Source organism: Crotalus tigris, unplaced genomic scaffold (genome assembly GCF_016545835.1).
Source record: "Crotalus tigris isolate CLP2741 ecotype Arizona unplaced genomic scaffold, ASM1654583v1 scf7180000017633.3093840, whole genome shotgun sequence".
In the NCBI taxonomy this organism is placed as follows: Eukaryota; Metazoa; Chordata; class Lepidosauria; order Squamata; family Viperidae; genus Crotalus; species Crotalus tigris.
In genome coordinates this window covers 3,056,418-3,077,208 of record NW_024096527.1, presented here as the reverse complement: position 1 = coordinate 3,077,208, position 20,791 = coordinate 3,056,418, and the positions used below count along the sequence as shown (strand labels likewise).

The following is a 20,791-nucleotide window of genomic DNA, read 5'->3' as shown; positions in this document are numbered from 1 at the left end:
CAAGTCTCCCACCAACATTTAGCAGGAAACACATGTGGATCTTTCTTTCATTTTTTTTTATTCCTCTTTCAAAATGAATGGATGGAGAATTCTTCCCTCAAATTCCCACCCAACCCGTTCCCCATTGCCTGAATGCCCAAAGTTAAGTAAAGTGTAATCCATTCCTTGGGAACATCTGGAGGGGACAGGCTGTGGAAGATTAAAACAATAATATCTAGGAGTTGTGATGAAACTGGCAAATGACTCCCCACCACTGATAAATTCCGGGACGTGTAGAACAGCCTTGCCGCATTCCACAAATAGTCCTTTTGCAGGCTTCCGGGTGAAAAATTACAGGTGGTTGTTTTCTGTCCCAATCCCTGGGGAAATCTGAATGAAATTCAATTGTCTTCGAGGGCTGCCATGGGCTGGACAGCTAAACTGAAGCAAGCCGTTTTTGGCCAGCATGCAAGGTGCTTTGCCTCCCGCCCCACCCTGCCTATGGCTTATTGCTATCTGTGGGTCACACGCAGAGTGTTAAGAAAACGGGATCTGAAACAGGAAGTGAAAAGATGGATGGAGGTCACAGAGAGGATAGCCCTGATGGAGATGTTCATGTTTTAGAATAGTCTGCAACGCTTGAGTCCTTTGGAGTCCCGCGAGGAGGTGCAATTCGGGACTCTGTCCTCAGGCATCTTGCTGTGATGGTCAGGCCCATCTTCAGCCATGACAGCAGCTGGAAATGAGAACAGCTGGAAAGGGCCCTCGGCGATGGGGAAGAACCACCAGGAGAGACGCAAGAGCCCTGCGCAGGCTAAGACTGCGATAGAGGGAGGATGGATAGAACTACTCCCCATTTTGCAGATGGGAACGTGGAGCTTGCAGCATCGGCGGCCTTCCCCTTCGAAAGCCACGAATGCTTCCTCTGCTTCCCCAGGCCCAGTCAAGGCGGTCAGTCTTTGCCGGAAGGGTCAAGCAGGTGGAGTTGCATTAACCAGACAGATCTTGTGAGATGAACTTGCGTAAGCGCTCCAGGTACTGGCTGTAGAGTTCGATATCGTTGTGGCCAGCTCCTTCCACCCAGAGGGGCTCCACGGCCTTCGGGCAGCGCTCGTAAAGGGCCAGGCCGTGAGAGAAATCAATCACCTCGTCTTCGGTGCCATGAATGAACAGAACGGGGGAAGTGATGCGGGACACCTTGTCTATACTGCGGAAGAGAGAGGAATAGAGAAAGTGAGGGTAGATTATTGCAGCAGTTAAAATGGTTAAAATCAAACAGAGCCTCTCTTCTCCATGCTGGCTGGAGAATTCTGGGAGTTGAAGTCCACAGGTCTTAAAGTTGCCAAGGTTGGGGACCCCTGGACTACAGCATTGAAAATGGTGACTTATGACCGGTCTTCTAACTTATGATTATCACAGGATCCCTAAAGTCACATGATCAAAATTCGGCTACTTGGCAACTGTCATGTATTTAGACCAAGGGTCTTCAAACTTGGCTCTTTTATGACTTGTGGACTTCAACTCCCAGAATTCCTCAGCCAGGCACGCTGGCTGAGGAATTCTGGGAGTTGAAGTCCACGTCATAAAAGGGCCAAGTTTGAGGACCCTGATTTAGGCAGGTTGCAGCATCCTCGAGTCTTGTGACTGCCATTTGTGACCTTTGCTTAATGACTTGATTCCCTTAACAACTGTAGTGATTGGCTTAACAACGATGGCAAAAAAGATCATAAAATTGAGCATGACTCCCTTAACAACCATCTTGGCTAACAGCACAAGTTCTGCTTCCAGTTGTGATTTGTAAGCTGAGGATTACCTGTACTGTATAGTGAATCAAATTGGAAATAAACGAAGCAAATACTGAGTTACTACTTCTATTTGTAACTAAATGCAAACTGAGTAGCCTCTATACAAGGCGTCTCCAAACTTGACAACTTTAAGATGTGTGGGTTTCAACTCCCAGAATTCCAAGCTGGCTGAGGACTTCTGGGAATTGAAGTCCACAAGTTTTAAAGTTGCCATGTTTGGTGATCCCTGATCGGTATGTAGGAAACTCTCACTGAAAAGTTTTTTGGAGTTGCACTGGCAGGATAGACTTGTCAATAATCATGCTTCTGAAAAAGAAATTAAAAGATTTGGGGGGAGGGGTGCTGACAGAAAATCATCATCATCATCATCATCATCATCATCATCATCATCATCCAGTCTGAACATCTGGCTGACTGTGCGATGATCCATAATAATAATAATAATAATAATAATAATAATAATAATAATAATAATAATAATAATAATAATAATAAAGTTGGAAGGGACCTTGGAGGTCATCTAGTCCAACCCCCTGCTCAGGCAGGAAACCCTATACCATTTCAGACAAATGGCTGTCCAGTCTCTTCTTAAAAACTTCCAGTGTTGGAGTATTCCCAGCCTCTGGAGGCAGGTTGTTTCACTGGTTAATTGTTCTAACTATAAATCCAGCAGACTTCAATAGTAAAGTTTAATTGTACATTTGCCTTCCTTGGCTGAGCTCCACACCCACGTTCTTGCTTCCTCAAGGACTTACTTTGGGAAAGCATCAAAGCAGTAGGTCTTTTTGGTTTCTGGGAAGGCAACACGCATGCCCGATGTTAAAGGTGAATGTAAGATAACAGCTGCACACTCAGAGCGGGAGGCCAGGTCCACTGTGGGCACCGTCCCAATGCTTTGCCCATAGAGGATGATGTTCTCGGGGCTGATCCCATATCTGTAGAGAGAGGAAAAGAAACCGCAGAGGTGCCGTCGCAAGGTAAATTACATCTTTTATGTGCCTTATGTACTTCTTGAAGAAGTACAGGGATGGAATTTGCTCTCTACAGATGTAAAAACGTGATTTCCAAGTAGAACTTGACAGCTGATGCTATTTGGGGCTACTTGTCATGACTAAGGGAAGGGACATCCTCACTTAAAAGGCAATCCAGCCCCAAATAGATGCTGAAATGAACAGGCAGCCCACTTTGTCTGTGTCTCCTACTGATGAGCTGTCCGGAGGCACCCTAGCAGTCTCACTCAGTTCTAAAGAGGTGGAAGCGTAGGCAGGCTGAACCACGCAAAACATTTATTTTCCTCTTCCCCGCTACTCCTGTGCCCCCCTCTCTCCCTGGCCCTCAAAACAGTTTGCTTCCTCTTGCTTAACTCTGCCCTTCTCTGGGTAGGTGGGCACATTTTCAAACCCAGCATGAGGCAACAGCTGCCAATTATTTTGTAAGAAAACATAGAATTGATAGAAGAGAATATTTGTAGCCCAGGGCTGAACCACGGGATCCTTGGTGCTTTCAGAGCTTGGTTGTTTTCTTGCAGATATTTCATTACCGAACTAGGTAGCATCACCAGTGCTAGTAGCTGCTAGCTCTACTAGCACTGGTGATGTTACCTAGTTTGGTAATGAAACATCTGCAAAAAAACAACCCAGCTTAGAGAACACCAAGGGTCTGACCATAAAGAACATTTTCAGCCTTACCAGGTAGACCGGACAGGAAACACAGCCAGAGCAGCTAATTCTATTTTACTGTAAAGCTATACTAGCAGACCCTTGCAGGTGTAAAAATACAATTTTCCCACCATCTCCTTTATACCCCAAGAGTCCCTTCTCAGCCTCTTGTCTCACCCTCTATCCAGCTGCAGGCTAAGCTGTCTCTTATCTAATTATTCCCTCCATAGCATCTCTAAACCCAGTCTCTCAAAGTCATTCCCACATACCACTACATGCTTCTGAAGATATTTCAGGACTTTAAGAAGCCAGTATAGTACCAGAGGCTGCTGCTCACTTAGCAGCACTGTTGACCTCGTTTTTGCTTTTTTTTAAAGTTAAAAAAACCCAACTCAAGATGAGACAAGAAACATGGTGGGCACCAAAACGGGTGTCCACAGTCACACTTGCAGATCCAGGCCCTAATTTGGGCGCTAAGACAGGCAATGAACAAGTACAGCTTGTTTGTCTATTTATGGCTTAATGGAAAGTATATCTGCCCATCTTTCTTGGCCTCGAAAACTAAGAATGGAGTCGCTATTTAGGAAGTATCCGATTTCTGAGAAAACATTTAAGGAAGAGGCCTCTGAACGCCCTTGCTGGAAACTGATGGACTGATCAATCATGACACTGTTATGAACCATCCTGGAGCTTTTGAAACAACAACAACAAAAGGCTGGCGGTGTTCTTCCTGGAGACTCACCGTGTGCGTAAGGCCTGCCAGGCTGCATCAACATCAGCATAGAGGTTCTTCTCTGAAGGTTTCCCTGTGCTGGCACCGTAGCCGGAGTAGTCGTAAGAGAAGATGTTGCAGCTAATCCGAGTGCCCAGGCTGATGTAGAAGCTACACATCTGGCCCAAATCCACAGCGTTGCCATGCGAGAACAGAACGGTGAACCTGGAGGAGAAGGAAGGGTTCAGAAAGAAGCAGAGGGATCACATCTGATCCTCAGGTGCAACCACGGTGGTGAAAGGCCTACTGTTTTTTTTTTGCAGGACAGAGTGTACCACTTCAGAACACAGACAGTCCTTGACTTACAACATTTCATTTAGTAACCATTCAAAGTTACAATGGCAATGAAAAAAGCGACTTATGACCAGTTTTCATAGTTAACACCTGGGCAACTTCCCCGTGATCAAAATTCAGATGCTTGGCCACTAGTTCGTATTTATGATTGTTGCTGTGTTGTTCCCAAGGTCGTGTGAGGTCACCTTTTATGACCTTCTGACAAGCAAAGAATCTGGAAAGCCAGATTCATTTAACAACCAGGTTACTAACTTATCAACTGCAGTAATTCACGTAACAACTGGGGCAAGATCGATCGTAAAAATGTGCAAAACTCGTTTAACAAATGTCTCACTTCACAACAGAAAATGTGTGTGCTCACCCCCTCTCTGCAAGTAGAAATTAGCACAGTGGGGGTGGAGGAGGAGAAGAGGTTGGTGAAGATCCCTTCTCCTCATTAAACAAGAGCTGGAAACTCTTATTTAATACCGTGTTTACATTTGTTAACGTGAGAATGAAGTTTTAAACGGCTCCGCTATTTTCAGAGTTGGTCCGGCCTCCTTCCTTCGTAAGTCCCTACCATCTCATTTTGCCATGGATCAAGGCTCATTACATTAGGCCTCTTTTATACAAAGGTTTAGGGGCAGGGGTCTTCAAACTTGGCCCTTTTATGACTTGTGGACTTCAACTCCCAGAATTCCTCAGCCAAGCACGCGTGCCTGGCTGAGGAATTCTGGGAGTTGAAGTCCACAAGTCATAAAAGGGCCAAGTTTGAAGACCCCTGGTTTAGGGTATGCGTGAAATATGCTTAAATACGACTGTCTATGCTTGTAAAAAAAGGTGTACACCTCACCACATAATGAGGTGGCCGCTTCTGAGGCCACAGCAAGATAGGTCTTTTCGAACCACACAAAGGAAGAATGGATTATGCTGTGTTGCACTTGTTTCTCCTGTAGCCCCCCTCTGTACAAAATTCCAGGGGTTCTCAACCTTGGCAACTTTAAGACTTGTGGACTTCAACTCAGCTTTGCTGGCTAAGGAATTCTGGGAGTTGAAGTCCACAAGTCTTAAAGTTGCCAAGGTTGAGAACCCCTTGTACAAACACTAGCACAGGTAGTCCTTACAACTTACAACTATTCGTTTAGTAACCATTTGAACCATTTATAATGGACTTATGATCGGTCCTTGTACTTATGCCTGTTGCAGCATCTCCACTGTCATGGGATCAAAAATCTGATCACTTGGAAACGGGCACGGCGTGGTTTTAGACACTCACGGCGTCATGTGATCGCATTTGCAAACCTTCCCAGACGAGCAAAGTCGATGGCAGAAGCTTGGTTTACTTAACGACCACGTGATTCACATAAGAACTGCAGTGCTTTGCATAACAACCATGGCAAAAAAAAGATAATAAAAATGAGCACAACTCAATTAACAACCATTTTGCTTAGCAATGGAAATTGTGGTCGTAAGCCGAGGACTGTCTGCATTGCCAGCCACTCCCGTAAGGAACCATATGAAACAACAGCATAGCCCAGACCAGAGGTGGGCAACCTTGGCTCTTTTTATGGACTTCAACTCCCAGAATTCCTGAGCCAGCATGGCTCAGCTTGGAAACCTCTCCCTTTTCCCTCAGCGTGGCTGGCTCAGGAATTCTGGGAGTTGAAGTCCATGAGTCATAAAAGAGCCAAGGTTGTCTACCCCTGGCCCAGACCACCTTTAGCAGCTCAGAGGTGACATTTTCAAACATTTACCTAGTATTTAAAACACAGGCACAATTCTCCCTTTCTGCAGAAATCTAAAGAATTGTTACAGAAAAGTTTGGCCTCACTAATTTATTACAAACGGATGGCTGCAGTCTTAAGTATGACATTTTCACCTTCACTGGCAGTTTTACGTAACTCAGTTCTTGAGTCATTTTGAGATTTATTGCTGTTTCTACTCCTTACATAAAAGATGGAGACTAAAGTATCAGAATTTCTACAGATCCTACCAATGTCTATAAAATAAATACTGTCATCACCATTTCCCCACATTTTCTATTACAGGAAGAAATACAAGCAAGAGTTTTCTTCTCTCAAATTTACTATCACGACAGCGATCGTCCACTCTTTACTATAAAGAACAGGGTTTTTTTTAATTTCGGAAAGCTGACTTTTGGATGTATTTCTTTTTCAAGCATTCACTTTTGTCCTTTATTTGAGTCATTTAACATTTACCATACAAATGGCTCTATTTAATCCATAGTCGTTCACATTAATGTGAAAAGTATGGAAACTGAACGTCCTTTTAATATAAATTTGCACATGCTGTTCAATTTTAGATAATTTTCTTAGAATATGTGCTTTTGTAAAGTTTTTCTCGCTTTTGCTCTTGAAGTTTCCTTTATAAAGCAAAGTTACAAATATAAACAACCATTTATGAATATTGTTTTGTTAAACTCTTTCAGATTTGCCCCTCTTTTCAAGTTTATCCTTCATTTTTTTCCAGGAAAATAGGATCATCCTAACTCTGTTCTACATAATGGGGAGGAACGGACAAAATTAATTAAGGCCACCTAAAGAAGGAAAACATTTTTCTTGGCATTTGCACAATCATTTGGCACAACAATGTGAACTTTGAATTTTTTTACAGATTGAATTATTTCAATGTGTAAAATCCCAAAGACACCCAAATCTGATCTATCTAACAGGGTTCCTAGGAATAATAGGGCAAAATGAGTTTAAAGAGTAACAGTCAGCTGTTTTGGACATGAAAAGTGGTGGGTTTTTTTTTTTTCATTTTTAAGGATTTATGGCTGGACGGTTGATTTACTGTATCAACAATGGAGAACAGAGACAGATTCCCATACAAAGAAGACCAGAAACTGTGACCAGGGAACGCCCTTATCCACAACCATCACATCTGTCAAACTAAGGAAAGAACTGGTCTAGCTGCTCTGATCTAGCTGCTCCAGGACTTCTCCTTGCTGCTCCCACCCCATGTCCAGGCCTCAACTAACTTCTCCAGCCTAACCAGGTGGCTCCAGTGGCTGAAGAGATGCCTTGATTTTCTGGCAAATGATCTTTTTATGGTTGTTCAACAATTGTGTCCCAAGATTCAAGGCCTCAGCCCTTGAAGAGTTTGCAAGAAGGGTTCCTCTTGAACACCTTTCAAGGGTTGTGTGTATCAAATTTGGCAAGTTTAAGATGAGTGGACTTCAAGTCCCAGAATTCCTCAGCCAGCATGGGGAAAGGAAAGGCCCAGGACAGAATCACCTATGTTTATTAAGTCTCATTTCAACTTAACCACATGGAGACAACTTCAACACAGACATCCTATTTGGAAAGAGAAGTTGCTACTTTTGAGGATATCATCTGTTTGCTCTGATTTAAAGTTGTTGTTGTTGTTGTTAGCTGCGAAGTCGTGTCCGACACATCATGACCTCATAGTCTTCCTGTCCTCTACCATCTTCTGGAGTCCATTTAAACTCATGCCTACTGCTTCAGTGACTCCATCCAGCCACCTCATTCTCTGTCGTCCCCTTCTTCTATTGCCCTCCATCTTTCCCAGCATCAGGCTCTTCTCCAGTGAGTCCTTCCTTCTCATTAGGTGGCCAAAATACTTGAGTTTCAGCTTCAGAATCTGGCCTTCTAAAGAGCAGTCAGGACTGATCTCCTCTAGGACTAACCGGTTTGATCGCCTTGCAGTCCAACGGACTCGCAGGAGTCTTCTCCAGCACCATAGTTCAAAGGCCTCAATTTTTTTGCGCTCCGCCTTTCTTATGGTCGATTACAGTTACAGTTGCTAAACAAAACCCTCACAATTTTGAGCTGTAGGATGCCTGGTTAAAGGCCATGTTATTCTTTCCATTTCTAAAATCATTTGTAGCGCTTTTAGAAACTTTATATTACACATTCAGGTGTTTGGTTTATGATGGGTTTTTTTTCATCCTCATCATATATTTATTATTTTGGTTTGTCTCACAGTTAGCCAGAATGGATTTGGCATTTTTATCTACCTAGCAAGTCCTTCCCAAAGACCTGGGAATTATTATCTATTAGTATCATAATCTTTGATAAGGATGCTGCTGATTGTTCTTGGTTTTATTATCCCGTGTTTCGTTCTTCGCATTTCACAGTGCCCAGAGAATAGCAAATATAGTAACTTTTTTATACACATTTATCTTCCGGTTACTGTGGCCAAACTATTCAGACTTTCTTTTCTAGTTCGGTTCTGGTTTTGCTTACTTAGAAACACCCTCCCCCTCAAGTCAGTAAAATTTACCTTCAGGTAAATCTGCAAAGGAGCCTGTACAGGTGGTCCTTGACTTTTGATCACAACTGAGCCCAACATTTCTGTTGCTAAGCAAGACAGCTATTGACTTGTGCCCCATTTCATGACCTTTTTTGCCACAACTGTTAAGTGAAACTCTGCAGCTGTTAAGTGAATCATGTGGTTGTTAAGTGAATCTGGTTTCCCTCATGGAGTCTCTTTTTAGAAGCTGGCCTCTAAAGGTCACAAATGGTGATCACATGACCCTGGGATGCTGTAACGATTGTAAATACGTGCCAGTTGCCAAGCATCGGAATTTTGATCATGGGATACTGCAACAGTTATGTGAGAACTGGTAATAGGTCACTTTTTCAGTGCCCTTGCAACTCTGAATTGTCACTAAACAAACAGTTGTAAGTCGAGGACTACCTGTACACAGTCATAAATGAGAAGGAAAACACCGCTGCAAAAGTTTGAGGCTGAAAATAAAACTTCCCCCTTGCAGCTCACATGTTCCAAGTACGTCACCCGTGCTCGATTCCCTTGAGAACTGGCTCTGGTGACCCCCACCGGCCAGGCCCCAATCTGATTTAATTAAATTTTATTTGATAATTTTCACCGCACGGAATAAACACTGGGACTCTTTCGGCAAAATTAAACCTGACATGTTAAGCTCTCAAGGGGCTTAATTCCTGCACCTATGAAGTTTTTTTTTTCACATTGTCATGGAAACAGATTACAAAGGCTGGGGTCCAATCCCCTTAAGCTTTCCAGTTGTCTGAGCAACCCCTATTTAAAAAAACAAAAAAAAAAAAGAGGTGGGAGGCGGAAGAGGTCACAAGCTCCTTTCAATTCCAGGCTTATGATTATTTGGAGGCACCTGCAACATAGCAAGAATTTATACACCAAATGACAGGCCCCAGATTAACTCAATTAAGCAGCTTTGAGCAAGGCTGATGTTCTTAACTTTGTTGTTTAACTGTGCTTAGTGGATACAGTCTTCCCCCCCTCCCCCAAACATGGCCAACAATGATCACTGGCTCAAACTGTTGTCTTAACAGAGGGCTTTGCTAGTGTGTTTCTTCAATAACAGAAGAACTGCCATCAGCCGAGCAAAAGAATGCAGGGCGTCCCACAATTCTGTGCGAACTGCTTTGGAAACTGAGATGGAATCCCAGCAAATTCACATTTACCAGCACCACTTCTAATAAGGACTTGTTGAGCCTCTAGAAAGAGTACAGAGAAAAGCAACAAAGATGATTAGAGGACTGGAAGCTACAACATATTCAGAACAGTTGCAGGAATTGGGTATGTCTAGTTCAGGGGTAGGCAACCTTGGCTCTTTTATGACTTGTGGACTTCAATACCCAGAATTCCTGAACCAGCCATGCTGACTCAAGAATTCTGAGAGTTGAAGTCCACAATTCATAAAAGAGCCAAGGTTGCCTATCCCTAGTCTAGTTTAATGCAGAGAAGGACTAGGGGTGACACGATAGCAGTGTTCCAATATCTCAGGGGCTGCCACAAAGAAGAGGGAGTTAAGCTATTCTCCAAAGCACCTGAAGGCAGGATAAGAAGCAATGGATAGAAACTAATCACGAAGAGAAGCAACCTGGAACTAAGAAGAAATTTCTTGACAATTAGAACAATTAATTAGTGGAAAGACTTGCTTCCAGAAATTGTGGATGCAGTTTCTAAGAAGAGATTGGGCAACCATTTGTCTGAAATGGTATAGGATCTCCTGCTTGAGCAAGGGGTTGGACTAGAAGACCTCCAAGGTCCCTTCCAACTCTGTTATTCTGACTTGTACAGTTATACAGGTAGTCCTTGACTTACAAGCACAGCTGAGCCCCAAATTTCCATTGCTAAGCCAGACAGTTGTTAAATGAGATTTGCCCGCATGGTACAACCTTTCTTGTCACAGTTGTTAAGTGAATCACTGCAGTTTTTAAAATAATAGCAATAATAAGTGAATCTGACATCCCCATGACTTTGTCAGAAGGTGGCCAAAGGAGTTCACAGGACCCTGGGACATTGCAACGTCATAAATACATGCCAGTTGCCAAGTGTCGAATTTTGATCACGTGACCACAGGAATGCTGCAACAGTTTGACAACTAGTCATAAGTCATTTTTTCCAGTGCCGTTGTAAGCTCCAACGGTCAGTAAACAAATGGTTGTAAGTTAAGGACTACCTGTAAACCCAATGACCCAGATACCGCACTACTACTGCCACTCTTTTCAAATTTGCTCACCTGGCGCCAGGTACGCAGCGGACATACATGCAACTCACTCGGTTCCCTCGGCTGCTTTTGGTAAGGAACACCTCAACAGTGTCTAGTTCTCGTTGGGTATACTGGAAATCAGCCCGGTCCGTCAAATGAAGCTTCCAGCGAGCCATGGTGCCACTCCGGGAGGAGGCGTTGCTGGTGCTGCCCGCAAAATCTGGTTCCGGGACGATTGTATAGGTGGGGTCTGGAGGTAGGAAGGCCAGCTTGGCAGCTATCCGACTAGGACAAGGTGGGCAGCAGAAAAGACAGCAGAGTTCAGTAACCGTCAGCCCATTCATGGCCGCGGGTGGAATCAAGGAGAGGGACTATGGGGTATAGGGTAATTTTCAGGGAAAAGCAGGAGTCCCACAAGCAGGGCAGTCCAACCAGTTACGAAAATATTTCAGCCTCCAGTGAAATGCGGGGAGTCTTTAGCACATGTCCGCTCAGAACAGCCATAACTGGGGGGTCCTGCATTCCAACATAGAGAATCTTGAAGTCTCTCTCTGCACATGAGTTTTGTTGCACAGAATCCTAAAAAACAAAACAAGAGAGGAAATTATTTTTTTTCCCATGAAGGAGATCCAATAAAGGCAACGGGAATGGTCGTAATTTATGGATTCTTATGGATCTTCTTATATGCCACCCATTTCACCTGGAGGCGACTCTATATATTTATGATGGTTGCAGTGTCCCAGGGTCATGTGATAATTTGTTGCGAACTTCTGACAAACCAAGTCAAAGGGGGAAGCCAGACTCACTTAACATCCGTATTAGTAACAATCGCAATGATTCACTTAACAACCCTGGCAAGCAAGGTTGTAAAATGGGACAAAACTCAACTGTGTTGCTCAGCAATGGAAATTTTGGGCTCACATTGTCAGTTGAGGACTACCTGTATTTCCCAACCTTTGTCAGTTGAGGACTACCTGTATTTCCCAACCTTAGCCCTTTTTAAAGATGTGTGAACCTTTTTAAGATGTGTTGCTGGCTGAAATATTCTGGAGTTGAAGTCCACACATCTTAAATTTGGGAAACAGAGATCGGGTCTAGTGTTATCAAATACGCTGTGGAAGCCAAGCTAGTTGTCACAGCATCCCCAAGATTGGTCCAGCAAAATTCAGTGTCATGTTTCGACGGTATGATTTTAGGGTTTTGGAGCCTTTATGAAAGATATGACAGTTGTTTGCCTTCTACTTCCGTTCCAATTAATTATCCTCTGGGAAAAAACCATACAATTTTCTAAAGCAGTGGTTCTCAACTTTTTTAATGCCGTGACCCCCAACCGGTCGTAAGTCGAGGACTACTCAACCGGTCGTAAGTCGAGGACTACTCAACTGGTGCAGCACCGTTTGCAGAATGGGACTTCTGGCGGGCTCAGCAGGGCAGAGACAGCCTGGACAATTAGACTCTATTCAAGAGAGTCTATTCTATTGGCTTTCAAAAGCCAATAGAATAAAAGGGAGTAGCACAGGTAAGGAAAAGGGGGGAAAAATGGCGGACTGCATTGTTTGGCGACCCCCGTGAAATGGTCGTTCAACCCCAAATGGGGTCCCGACCCACAGGTTGAGAACCACTGTTCTAAAGGAAATCAACCCTGACCATTCTTTGGAAGGAGAGATACTGAAGCTGAAACCCAAATACTCTGGACACCAAATGAGAAGAGAGGATTCTTTGGAAAAGACCCTGATGTTGGGAAAGATGGATGGCAAAAAGGAGAAGGGGACGGGAGAGGATGAGATGGTTAGAAAGTGTCATCAACGCAATGAACATGAATTTGGGCAAACTCTGGGAGACAGTGGAAGACAAGGGAGCCTGGCGTGCTGTGGTCCATGGGGTTGCGAAGAGAACATCTTAACGACTGAACAACAACAAATAAAATTTCAACCATACGCCATCTACTGATATCATCTGTGGCCTCCTAGTTCAGGGGTCTTCAACCTTGACAACTTTAAGACATGTGGGCTTCAGGGAGCTGAAGTCCACAAGTCTTAAAGTTGTCAAGGTTGAAGACCCCCGTCCTAGTTCCTTCTAAGTCAAGTTCAGAGCTGTTCTATATCAGCAGTCCCCAATCTTTCTGGCTTGGCGGACCGGGGGTGAAGGGGATGGTTCCGTGTGAGTGGCAGGCGCACATGTGAGCACATGCATCTCCATTTGCACATGAGCGAAAGCACCTGCCACTCACACAAATGGAGCTTTGCGTGTGGTAGAGGGCTGCGGCCAGGGAATTGGGACCCCTTTTCTATATGATCTTGAGATTCTTTCTGATTCTTATTCAATGTTAAGAAAGCAGCTTAGAGCAGTAGGACTAACATAGGACTTGGGATGCTAGACTGTTCACTGGCCCTTTAAAACAGGCCTACCCATAAAATTTCACACAGAAATCAGCCTCATTAATAATCTTTTCAAACATTTGATCATGCTACACAACAAGAGAGCAAGGAGGGGGTTAATGTGTACAAGTGTTTGCTCATTCCTGATTTGCAGCCAATAATTCATCACACGTATATGAACGCATAACCAAAACAATGATATAAACATATCCATGCAATTTCCGCGAATAGAAATATCACAAAGGAAAAAGGAATTTTTCTACAAAAGCTGATCACAACACAAGGAAGAAGATTGGATCACAACATTAACTGAACTTGCAGAAGTGCCAAAGTTGTTTAATTTGGTCAGGAGAAAAAAAATAAAAGACTTTTTAAGAAAAGACTGGACTGAAATGGTATAGGTTTTCCTGCCTGAGCAGGGGGTTGGACTAGAAGATCTCCAATGGGCCCTATCCAATATCATCATCATCATCTGAAATCCTTGCATGGACTTTTTGCTGAAAGAAGAAAAAATGAATTATGAGATTTGGGGATTAAAATGAAAGGAAGAAGTTAGGGAAACATTAATATGACGATGACTTGATAGAAGGGCAGAAGGCAATTATTGTATGTTTTTCTCTTTTTTTCCTTTTCAGTTTGCTTTTCTATTATTTTCTATTTTTGTTCTTGCTTGTGTTGTATATTTTACAGGATTACACTGAAAATGTGTGTGTGTGTGTATACACAAAGCTGAAGAGAATAAAATTGAACTGTATTTTCATCTTAGGATCTAAATTTGAAGGAATTTATGGGGTAGGGAATTACCAATCTTGATTAAATCTAGATTAAACTAGGTTTAACAGACCTATCTTTGTTCTGGTAGCATTCATGCCTCATTGTTTACTTTTCGTGTAATGTTTTAAGTTTAAAGCTTGTATGATCCCAGTATATTTACTGTATATCCCACCTTTATTATTTTTATAAATAACAAGGCAGTGAACATATCCAACGCAACTTCCTTCTTATTTTTTCCCCACAATAGCAATCCCTGAGGTGGGTTGGGCTAAGACAGAGTCACTGGCCCAAAGTCACCCAGCCAGCTTTTTATGAAGCAAAGCAAGTTTCATAGAAAATGTGAACCCATCCAACCAGAGACAAATCACACAAACATCATATAATAACCCAGGGTATGTTACTGTTACTTGTCTTAGAATTAGCAAAAGGCCATCAAAGCTGTCCCAAAGGTGCTTTTTCTAACTGAAGAGGCTTCTTGGATGAGAAGCAAATGTTTTCAAAGAAAAAAATAAGAAAGTCCAGTTGCCTTTGGGAAGAAAAGGACCTTTGGGACAACCATGATCTGGATGATTATGAATCTCCATAGACATCAAGGCATCCAGCTGAACTTCCTGTTCAATGCCAGACTGATAATAAATCTGAATAATTAACAGTTGTCTTCATCCCATTCAATACAGAGAAGTTTTCCACCTTTCTAATTCTATCATGAGAACTTTTTTTGAGTTCTTATTGGACCACAAAGTAAGATATAAATATAGAATCACTACAGCAATGCATCAATGTCCATTACAAACAATGATGTCAAAATCATGACTCAGGGATCACATCAGAACTCTCTAATCAGGACTGGGAAAAAATATGTCAAGGAACAAGCCCTTATGAGTTTGATAAAGATTTATTCAGAAAAATGATTAAGGTGATAGCACAAGTGTTGCAACAAGTACTTTGGCCTTCTAATCTGAAATTTATATGCAAGCATATAACAACAACAACAACAACAATAATAATAATGTTGGAAAGGGCCTTGGAGGTCATCTAGTTCTAGTCCAACCCCCTGTTCAGGCAGGAAATCCTATACTATTTCAAACAAATGGCTGTCCAGTCTCTTCTTAAAAACTTCCGGTGTTGGAGCATTCACCGCTTCTGGAGGCAGGTTGTTCCACTGATTGTTCTGTCAGGAAGTTTCTCTTTAGTTCTAGGTTGCTTTTCTCTTTGGTTATTTTCCTTCCATTGCTTCTTTTCCTGCCTTCAGGTGCTTTGTAGAATAGCTTGACTCCCTCTTCTTTGTGGCAGCCCCTGAGATATTGGAACACTGCTATCATGTCACCCCTGGTCCTTCTCTTCGTTAAACTAGACATGCCCAATTCCTGCAACCGTTCCTTATATGTTTTAGCCTCCAGTCCTCTAATCATCTTTATTGCTCTTCTCTGTACTTTTTCTAGAGTCTCAACATATTTTTTACATCTGGTGACCAATTTGGATGCAGTATTCCAGATGTGGCCTTACCAAGGCCTTGTAAAGTGGTATTAACACTTCATGTGATCTTGATTCTATCCCTCTGTTAATGCAGCCTAGTACTGTGTTGGCCTTTTTGGCAGCTGCAGCACACTGCTGCCTCATATTTAAACCACTAGTGTTTTTCTTGGCTTCCTTCACTTTTTAGTGAAGAAGAAAAAAAATCTATCTTACGCTACAGCTACTATTTTGTTATTATTATTACTAGTTTATTATCAGCATGACTCGACTCTCACAGGCAAGATATTTTGCAAGTGAAAATATAATTTGCATCATGTCTATGATAAGCATACAATCATTTGCATGATGACATCATGCAGATCCTCAATTCTCTCCCAAGACTTCTATGCAACCTTGATGAGGGTACAACCAATTCACAGAATATCCCTCCCCCAAATCCTATGAACAACGCAACTGGACCTGTTCCTCACCCAGGCAGTCTTCCAAGGTCCAATGCATCCCTTACATTAGTCTTGGTAACATTCTCAATCTTGGTAACATTAAAATGGGTGGACTTCAACTCCCAGAATTCCCCAGTCAGCCATGCTGGCTGGGGAATTCTGGGAGTTGAAGTCCCCCTATTATTAATCTGGCCAAGGTTGAGAAATACTGACCTAAAACTATCCACAAAGTCTTTTTTAAAAAAAAAAAAAAAAATAAGGAGTAGGAGGACACTACCAATCTGCTTGCTTTGAAAAAAAAATAACAACAGCAGCAACTGAATTTGTGCAGGAGTTTGTGAATTGTGAAGCTTCTACCTACAACCACAGTAGCTTAAGATAAGGCTGCATCTACCCACATCTCTCGCTGATTGAGCCTCAGAGACTCCAAAGCCAATCCAAACCTCACACTGCTTGTGTCAGACCAATACACAGTGGCCTCATGAATAACATCATTAACAGAATACTACAGCTCCCCCTCAGCACTCCAGTTTGAAGCCACATTAGTCATTGGAAAGCAAAAAGGACATATTTTCACTGATGCTCTTCCCCCTCTACACAAAGCCCCCACCCCACCCCTTCAATTGCATACTCCAAAAGCTCCTCATACATACTGCATTATCCTACTCATTATCCCCATCCAGCATCACTTTTACCTCTAAGAAAATCAACCAGGCCTCCACACTTCGGCACTTTCCAAGCATGCCTAACTTTATCCCAATAGCTCAAACTCTTCTTGCTGGGAATCATGGGCACTGTAGTTCAGATGTGTTGAAACGGCTCGGGATGGGGCGGGCCAACGCAGAAACAGCAAAACCCATCCCCAGTCAGTCAGGCCCTACCTTTAACAGCGATCGAAAGAGAGATTTTTTTCGCCGAGTAGTACCCCCGGAGTAAATCCCGCGCGTTTTCACGGACTGTTCGTGGGTGGAAACAGAGCCCAGCCCACGAGGAGTGGGGGATCGCTATTTTAGCAGGCAGGAATTGTGGAAATCCGAGCGAAATTCTCTCCAACGGTCCCGATTAACAGCAACAGATTCTTGAGGGAACGGACAAAACGAGCGTGTGGAGAACGGAGATCTTAGCGGCATATGACATCATCGGAGCTGTCACTACACACAAACATGTACACGCGAGATAGCTGGGGCACTTTGGGGACCCGGGCACCCCCGAGATCTGCTCCCGAGCAGCCCTGCAAACACGCTCCCCAGCCAGCCACGGCAAGGCTTCCCCCCACCCCTTTGGCGTAAATAAAGGCAAGAGGTCGTCGTCGTCCCGGGAGAACCGAGAAACACACCTGCCCTTGCAAAAAGAAGGAGACCCAAACCCACGAGCGAGCCCCAGACGTCAGAAACCACCGCACCGGTCCGGAATACCGGAGAAATACGCCCGCTGAGCGCTGAATCCGCCTCCGCCGCCACAGGTTCGAGCCTTTCCAGGGATGGAGAGGCGGAGCGCATCACGCCCGGACGCCCCAAACTCTCCCTCGGCCAGCGTGGAGGGTAGCCAGCCCAAAGGCAGGCAGACCCCGCGAGGATCCCGAGCCTGCTCTCCCCCCTGCACGCCCGTTCCCGCCGCTCCCCGCCCGTAATCACCCGCGCCTGCCCCCTGCTCCGCGTCGCCAGCGGAGGTCCCCGTCGCCTTGGGCTCGCAGCGGCTCCGCGAAGGGCAGCTGGCGAGTCTCTCCCTTCGGGCGGCAGGTGGCCTGTCCTCCGTTCCCCCTTCTGCTGAGGCCGCGGCCGCCCCGCTCAGCCGCCAAGTCCTCGTCCGGCGCGGCTCTGTTGTTTCCCGGCTCCCGCCTGGGAGCTCCAACCGGGCGCCCCTGCGCTCCGCATTACGCGTCGGGCCTGCAAGTTGGAACGAGCGGCCGCTGCTGCGCCGGGCCTCCCACCCTCTGGCGTCTCTTCCTCCCGGGGAGGCGGATGTGACAGCGCGACGCCAGCGCTGGAAATGACGACACCCGGCCGGGTGGGGCATTCAGGAGGCAGAAATGGTGGGGAGGGTCTCCAGGGGAGACAAGGGGAGCTCCCCAAGCTGTGCTGAGCGTGGGCGCCAGTCGGACGGTTTCCAGGAGGAAAAGGCGTCGAAGACCCTGTTCGAGCGGCTTGCAAAGCCGTGGCTTAGGGCAGAATTTCTCAAAATGGGGTCCCAGGACCTTTGTGGGGGTCCCCCAGGACTTTGGGGAGGGATCTTCCAGGACCCTCGTGGGAGTCCCCCACGATTCTCTCAGGGGTCCGCGAAACCGAAACGATTTGCCAGCTTGCGTTGAAAAATAGCGCCGTATTAAAATCCCACTGTATAATGGTGAAAAGCAGCAGTGGCAGCGAATGCGTTCATTTAAATGTTTAATCTGGACAGTGTCGATGCAGGTAGCCCATACAAACGAAAGCTTTTTGGAAGGCACTCCATAATTTTTTAAAAAATGGGAAGGGGCTCTGAGAGAGAAGCTGTTTAGAAAATAACCCCAACTGTTTGACTTCAAATGCTTGCAAGCAGTCGCCTTTCGGCTTAGCGGGATCTAACCACTGCGGTTTGTAAACAAGGAGTTCAGACAGAGGTTGTCTCTGCCCCTGAGACTCAGTATCATGGCTTAGTTAATCCACTATTTACATCTGTTATATGTATAAAGACACGTGTCCTCCAAGGAGCAACTACCAGATTAGTAGGATCAAGCAGGACTGTGATCAGGGGCCACAGCCGAACCCCATCTAAGCCCACCACTGAGATGTCCTGCAACTTCTGTAGTTCAGTGTGTGGGCTACAAATCCTGAAAATGGAGTAATTAAGATATCACTCTTGAATCAGGGCAGATTGAACCCAGTTCAGTTACCTAGATGCTTGAATCAAGGATCTTCAGCCCATTGAAATGCGATTACAGGTAACCATTGAGCATTTCTGCTGATTTGCTAATTTGCAAGGGTTGTTATCACAGCATTGATTTGGTAGGGCAAGGCAGGTACATGAAACATGCCAGCCTTCTGGAAAATGTCATCATTGGTCTTCTGGAAAAAATGTGCCTTGTGTTTCCTCTTTTAACACTATTCAAGCTGAGAGAACTACCTTTTCTTGCAGAGTGCCAGTTGCACCTCTGCATGAGTCTGCCTTGGGAAAACTTCCTCCTTCCAAATGGACTTTTTCAAAGTCTGGGACAAAGTTCTGCTTCACATATCAAGTGTTTGAGGGAAATAGTTTTACTATGAGACTGAAACTGATATTAAATTCTTTCTGAAACTTGCAGAAGTCATTACATTGGATTCTTCTGTGAGTTATAGAGAAATGCACATGATTAAAGGATATTTACTCTTCTTTTTACAGTTCTCAGAAGTAAAATCCTCATGCTTCCCCTTTCTGTTCGGAGAAAAAAAATACACCAGAAACTTGGTAACAGAGCTCTTTATCCACTGCTTTATCCACTGCTTAGATAAATGTGAAAATTGCTGCCACAAAAAATATTGTCTATTGACTTGGATGAATTTGAAAGTGAAGGTAGAAAAATGCAGCCTTCGGATTTGGAGAATATACAGATAGGCCTCGACGTGCCATCATTTGTTTAGTGACCATTCAAAGTTACAATGGCATTGAAAAAAGTGACTTGTGACTGTTTTTCACACAACCGTTGCAGCATCTCTATGGTCACATGATCAAAATACAGGCACTTGGCAACTGTCAACGTATTTGAGCCCAAAATGTTTGTTGCTAAGCAAGACAGTTACATGAGTTTTGTCCTATTTTACAACTTTCTTGCCACAGTTATTAAGTGAATCACTGCAGCTGTTCAGTTAGTAACACAGTTATTAAGTGAATCTGCTTCCCCATAACTTTGTTTGTCAGCAGGTTGCAAAAGGTGATCACGTGACCCCAGAACACTACAACAGTCAAAAATACATGCCAGTTGCCAAGCATCTCAGTTTTGATCACGTGACTTAAGGAGATGCTGCAACGGTCATAAGTGTGGAAAACAGTCATACATCACTTTTTTCAGTGCTGTTGTAACTTTGGTCACTAAATGAATGTTTGTAAGTTCTGGACTATCTGTATCCACATTTTTTTCATAGAACAGCAAAGCTGGGGCTCTTCAAGAGAAGATTTGGAACTTAAGAGCTGATGCTTTATATTGTTGTTATATTTAGGTTATAATGATTCTTATGAGGGGGATGGAAGAAGAATTTATAGGTAGTCCTCGACTTACAACTATTCAAATTTATAACGGCACTGAAAAAAGTGATTTACAACCAGTCCTTGCACTTACAACTGTGGCAGTATTCCCCATAGTCAGAATTCAGGTAATTAGCAATTATCATGTGTTTACAACAGTTGCGTGTCCTGGGATCATTTGCGACTACCAGCTGGCTTCTGAGAAGCAAAGTCAATGGAAAAAACTGGATTTCCTTAACGACTATCTTATTCACTTAACAATGATTTTCTTAACTATGGCAAAAGAGGTTGTAAAATCGGGTGCAACTCACTTGACCACCTTGCTTAGCAACAGAAATTCTAGTCCCAATTGTGGTCCTAAGTTGAAGACCACCTGTATATGCTGCTTCTAATAAATCTTAAAAGTTGAATTAGCTGATTCAAGTCATGAAGAACGTTTCAAGTCCAGTTCATCCCCTAGTGACTTCACAGACACGTCTAGAATTATCTTGAGGTAAGATGGGCAGCCTATAAGTTTTATAAATAAATATGTGGAGATTTTCTATAACAGTCTGAAAGTAATTT

General features: G+C 43.9%; 1 protein-coding gene across 2 annotated transcripts; it reads right to left on the bottom strand.

Moving 5' to 3' along the window:
* Positions 1-343: 343 nt before the first annotated feature.
* Positions 344-18,003, bottom strand: LOC120304345 (alpha/beta hydrolase domain-containing protein 17A-like). 2 transcript variants are annotated; one of them, XM_039334800.1, is made up of 5 exons: positions 17,668-18,003; positions 10,996-11,544; positions 4,185-4,379; positions 2,540-2,719; positions 344-1,186 (listed from the first exon to the last, which is right to left on the bottom strand). In XM_039334800.1, exons 2-5 carry the CDS (start codon positions 11,307-11,309, stop codon positions 970-972), a joined length of 906 nt encoding a protein of 301 aa, XP_039190734.1. In that variant the 5' UTR covers positions 11,310-11,544; positions 17,668-18,003; the 3' UTR covers positions 344-969. The 2 variants fall into 2 exon arrangements, with proteins under 2 accessions (XP_039190734.1, XP_039190735.1); XM_039334801.1 differs by lacking the exon at positions 17,668-18,003 and adding an exon at positions 17,370-17,628.
* Between the last annotated feature and the right edge of the window lie 2,788 nt (positions 18,004-20,791).

Bases quoted from the DNA above. Each gene is read 5' to 3' on its own strand.
- LOC120304345 (XM_039334800.1), bottom strand. From the start codon at position 11,309: ATGAATGGGCTGACGGTTACTGAACTCTGCTGTCTTTTCTGCTGCCCA. The intron at 4,380-10,995 runs GTGAGCAAATTT...CTTCTCCTCCAG, and splicing joins CGCTGCGTACCTGGCGCCAG to GTTCACCGTTCTGTTCTCGC. The intron at 1,187-2,539 runs GTAAGTCCTTGA...TCTCTTCCGCAG, and splicing joins TGCTTTGATGCTTTCCCAAA to TATAGACAAGGTGTCCCGCA.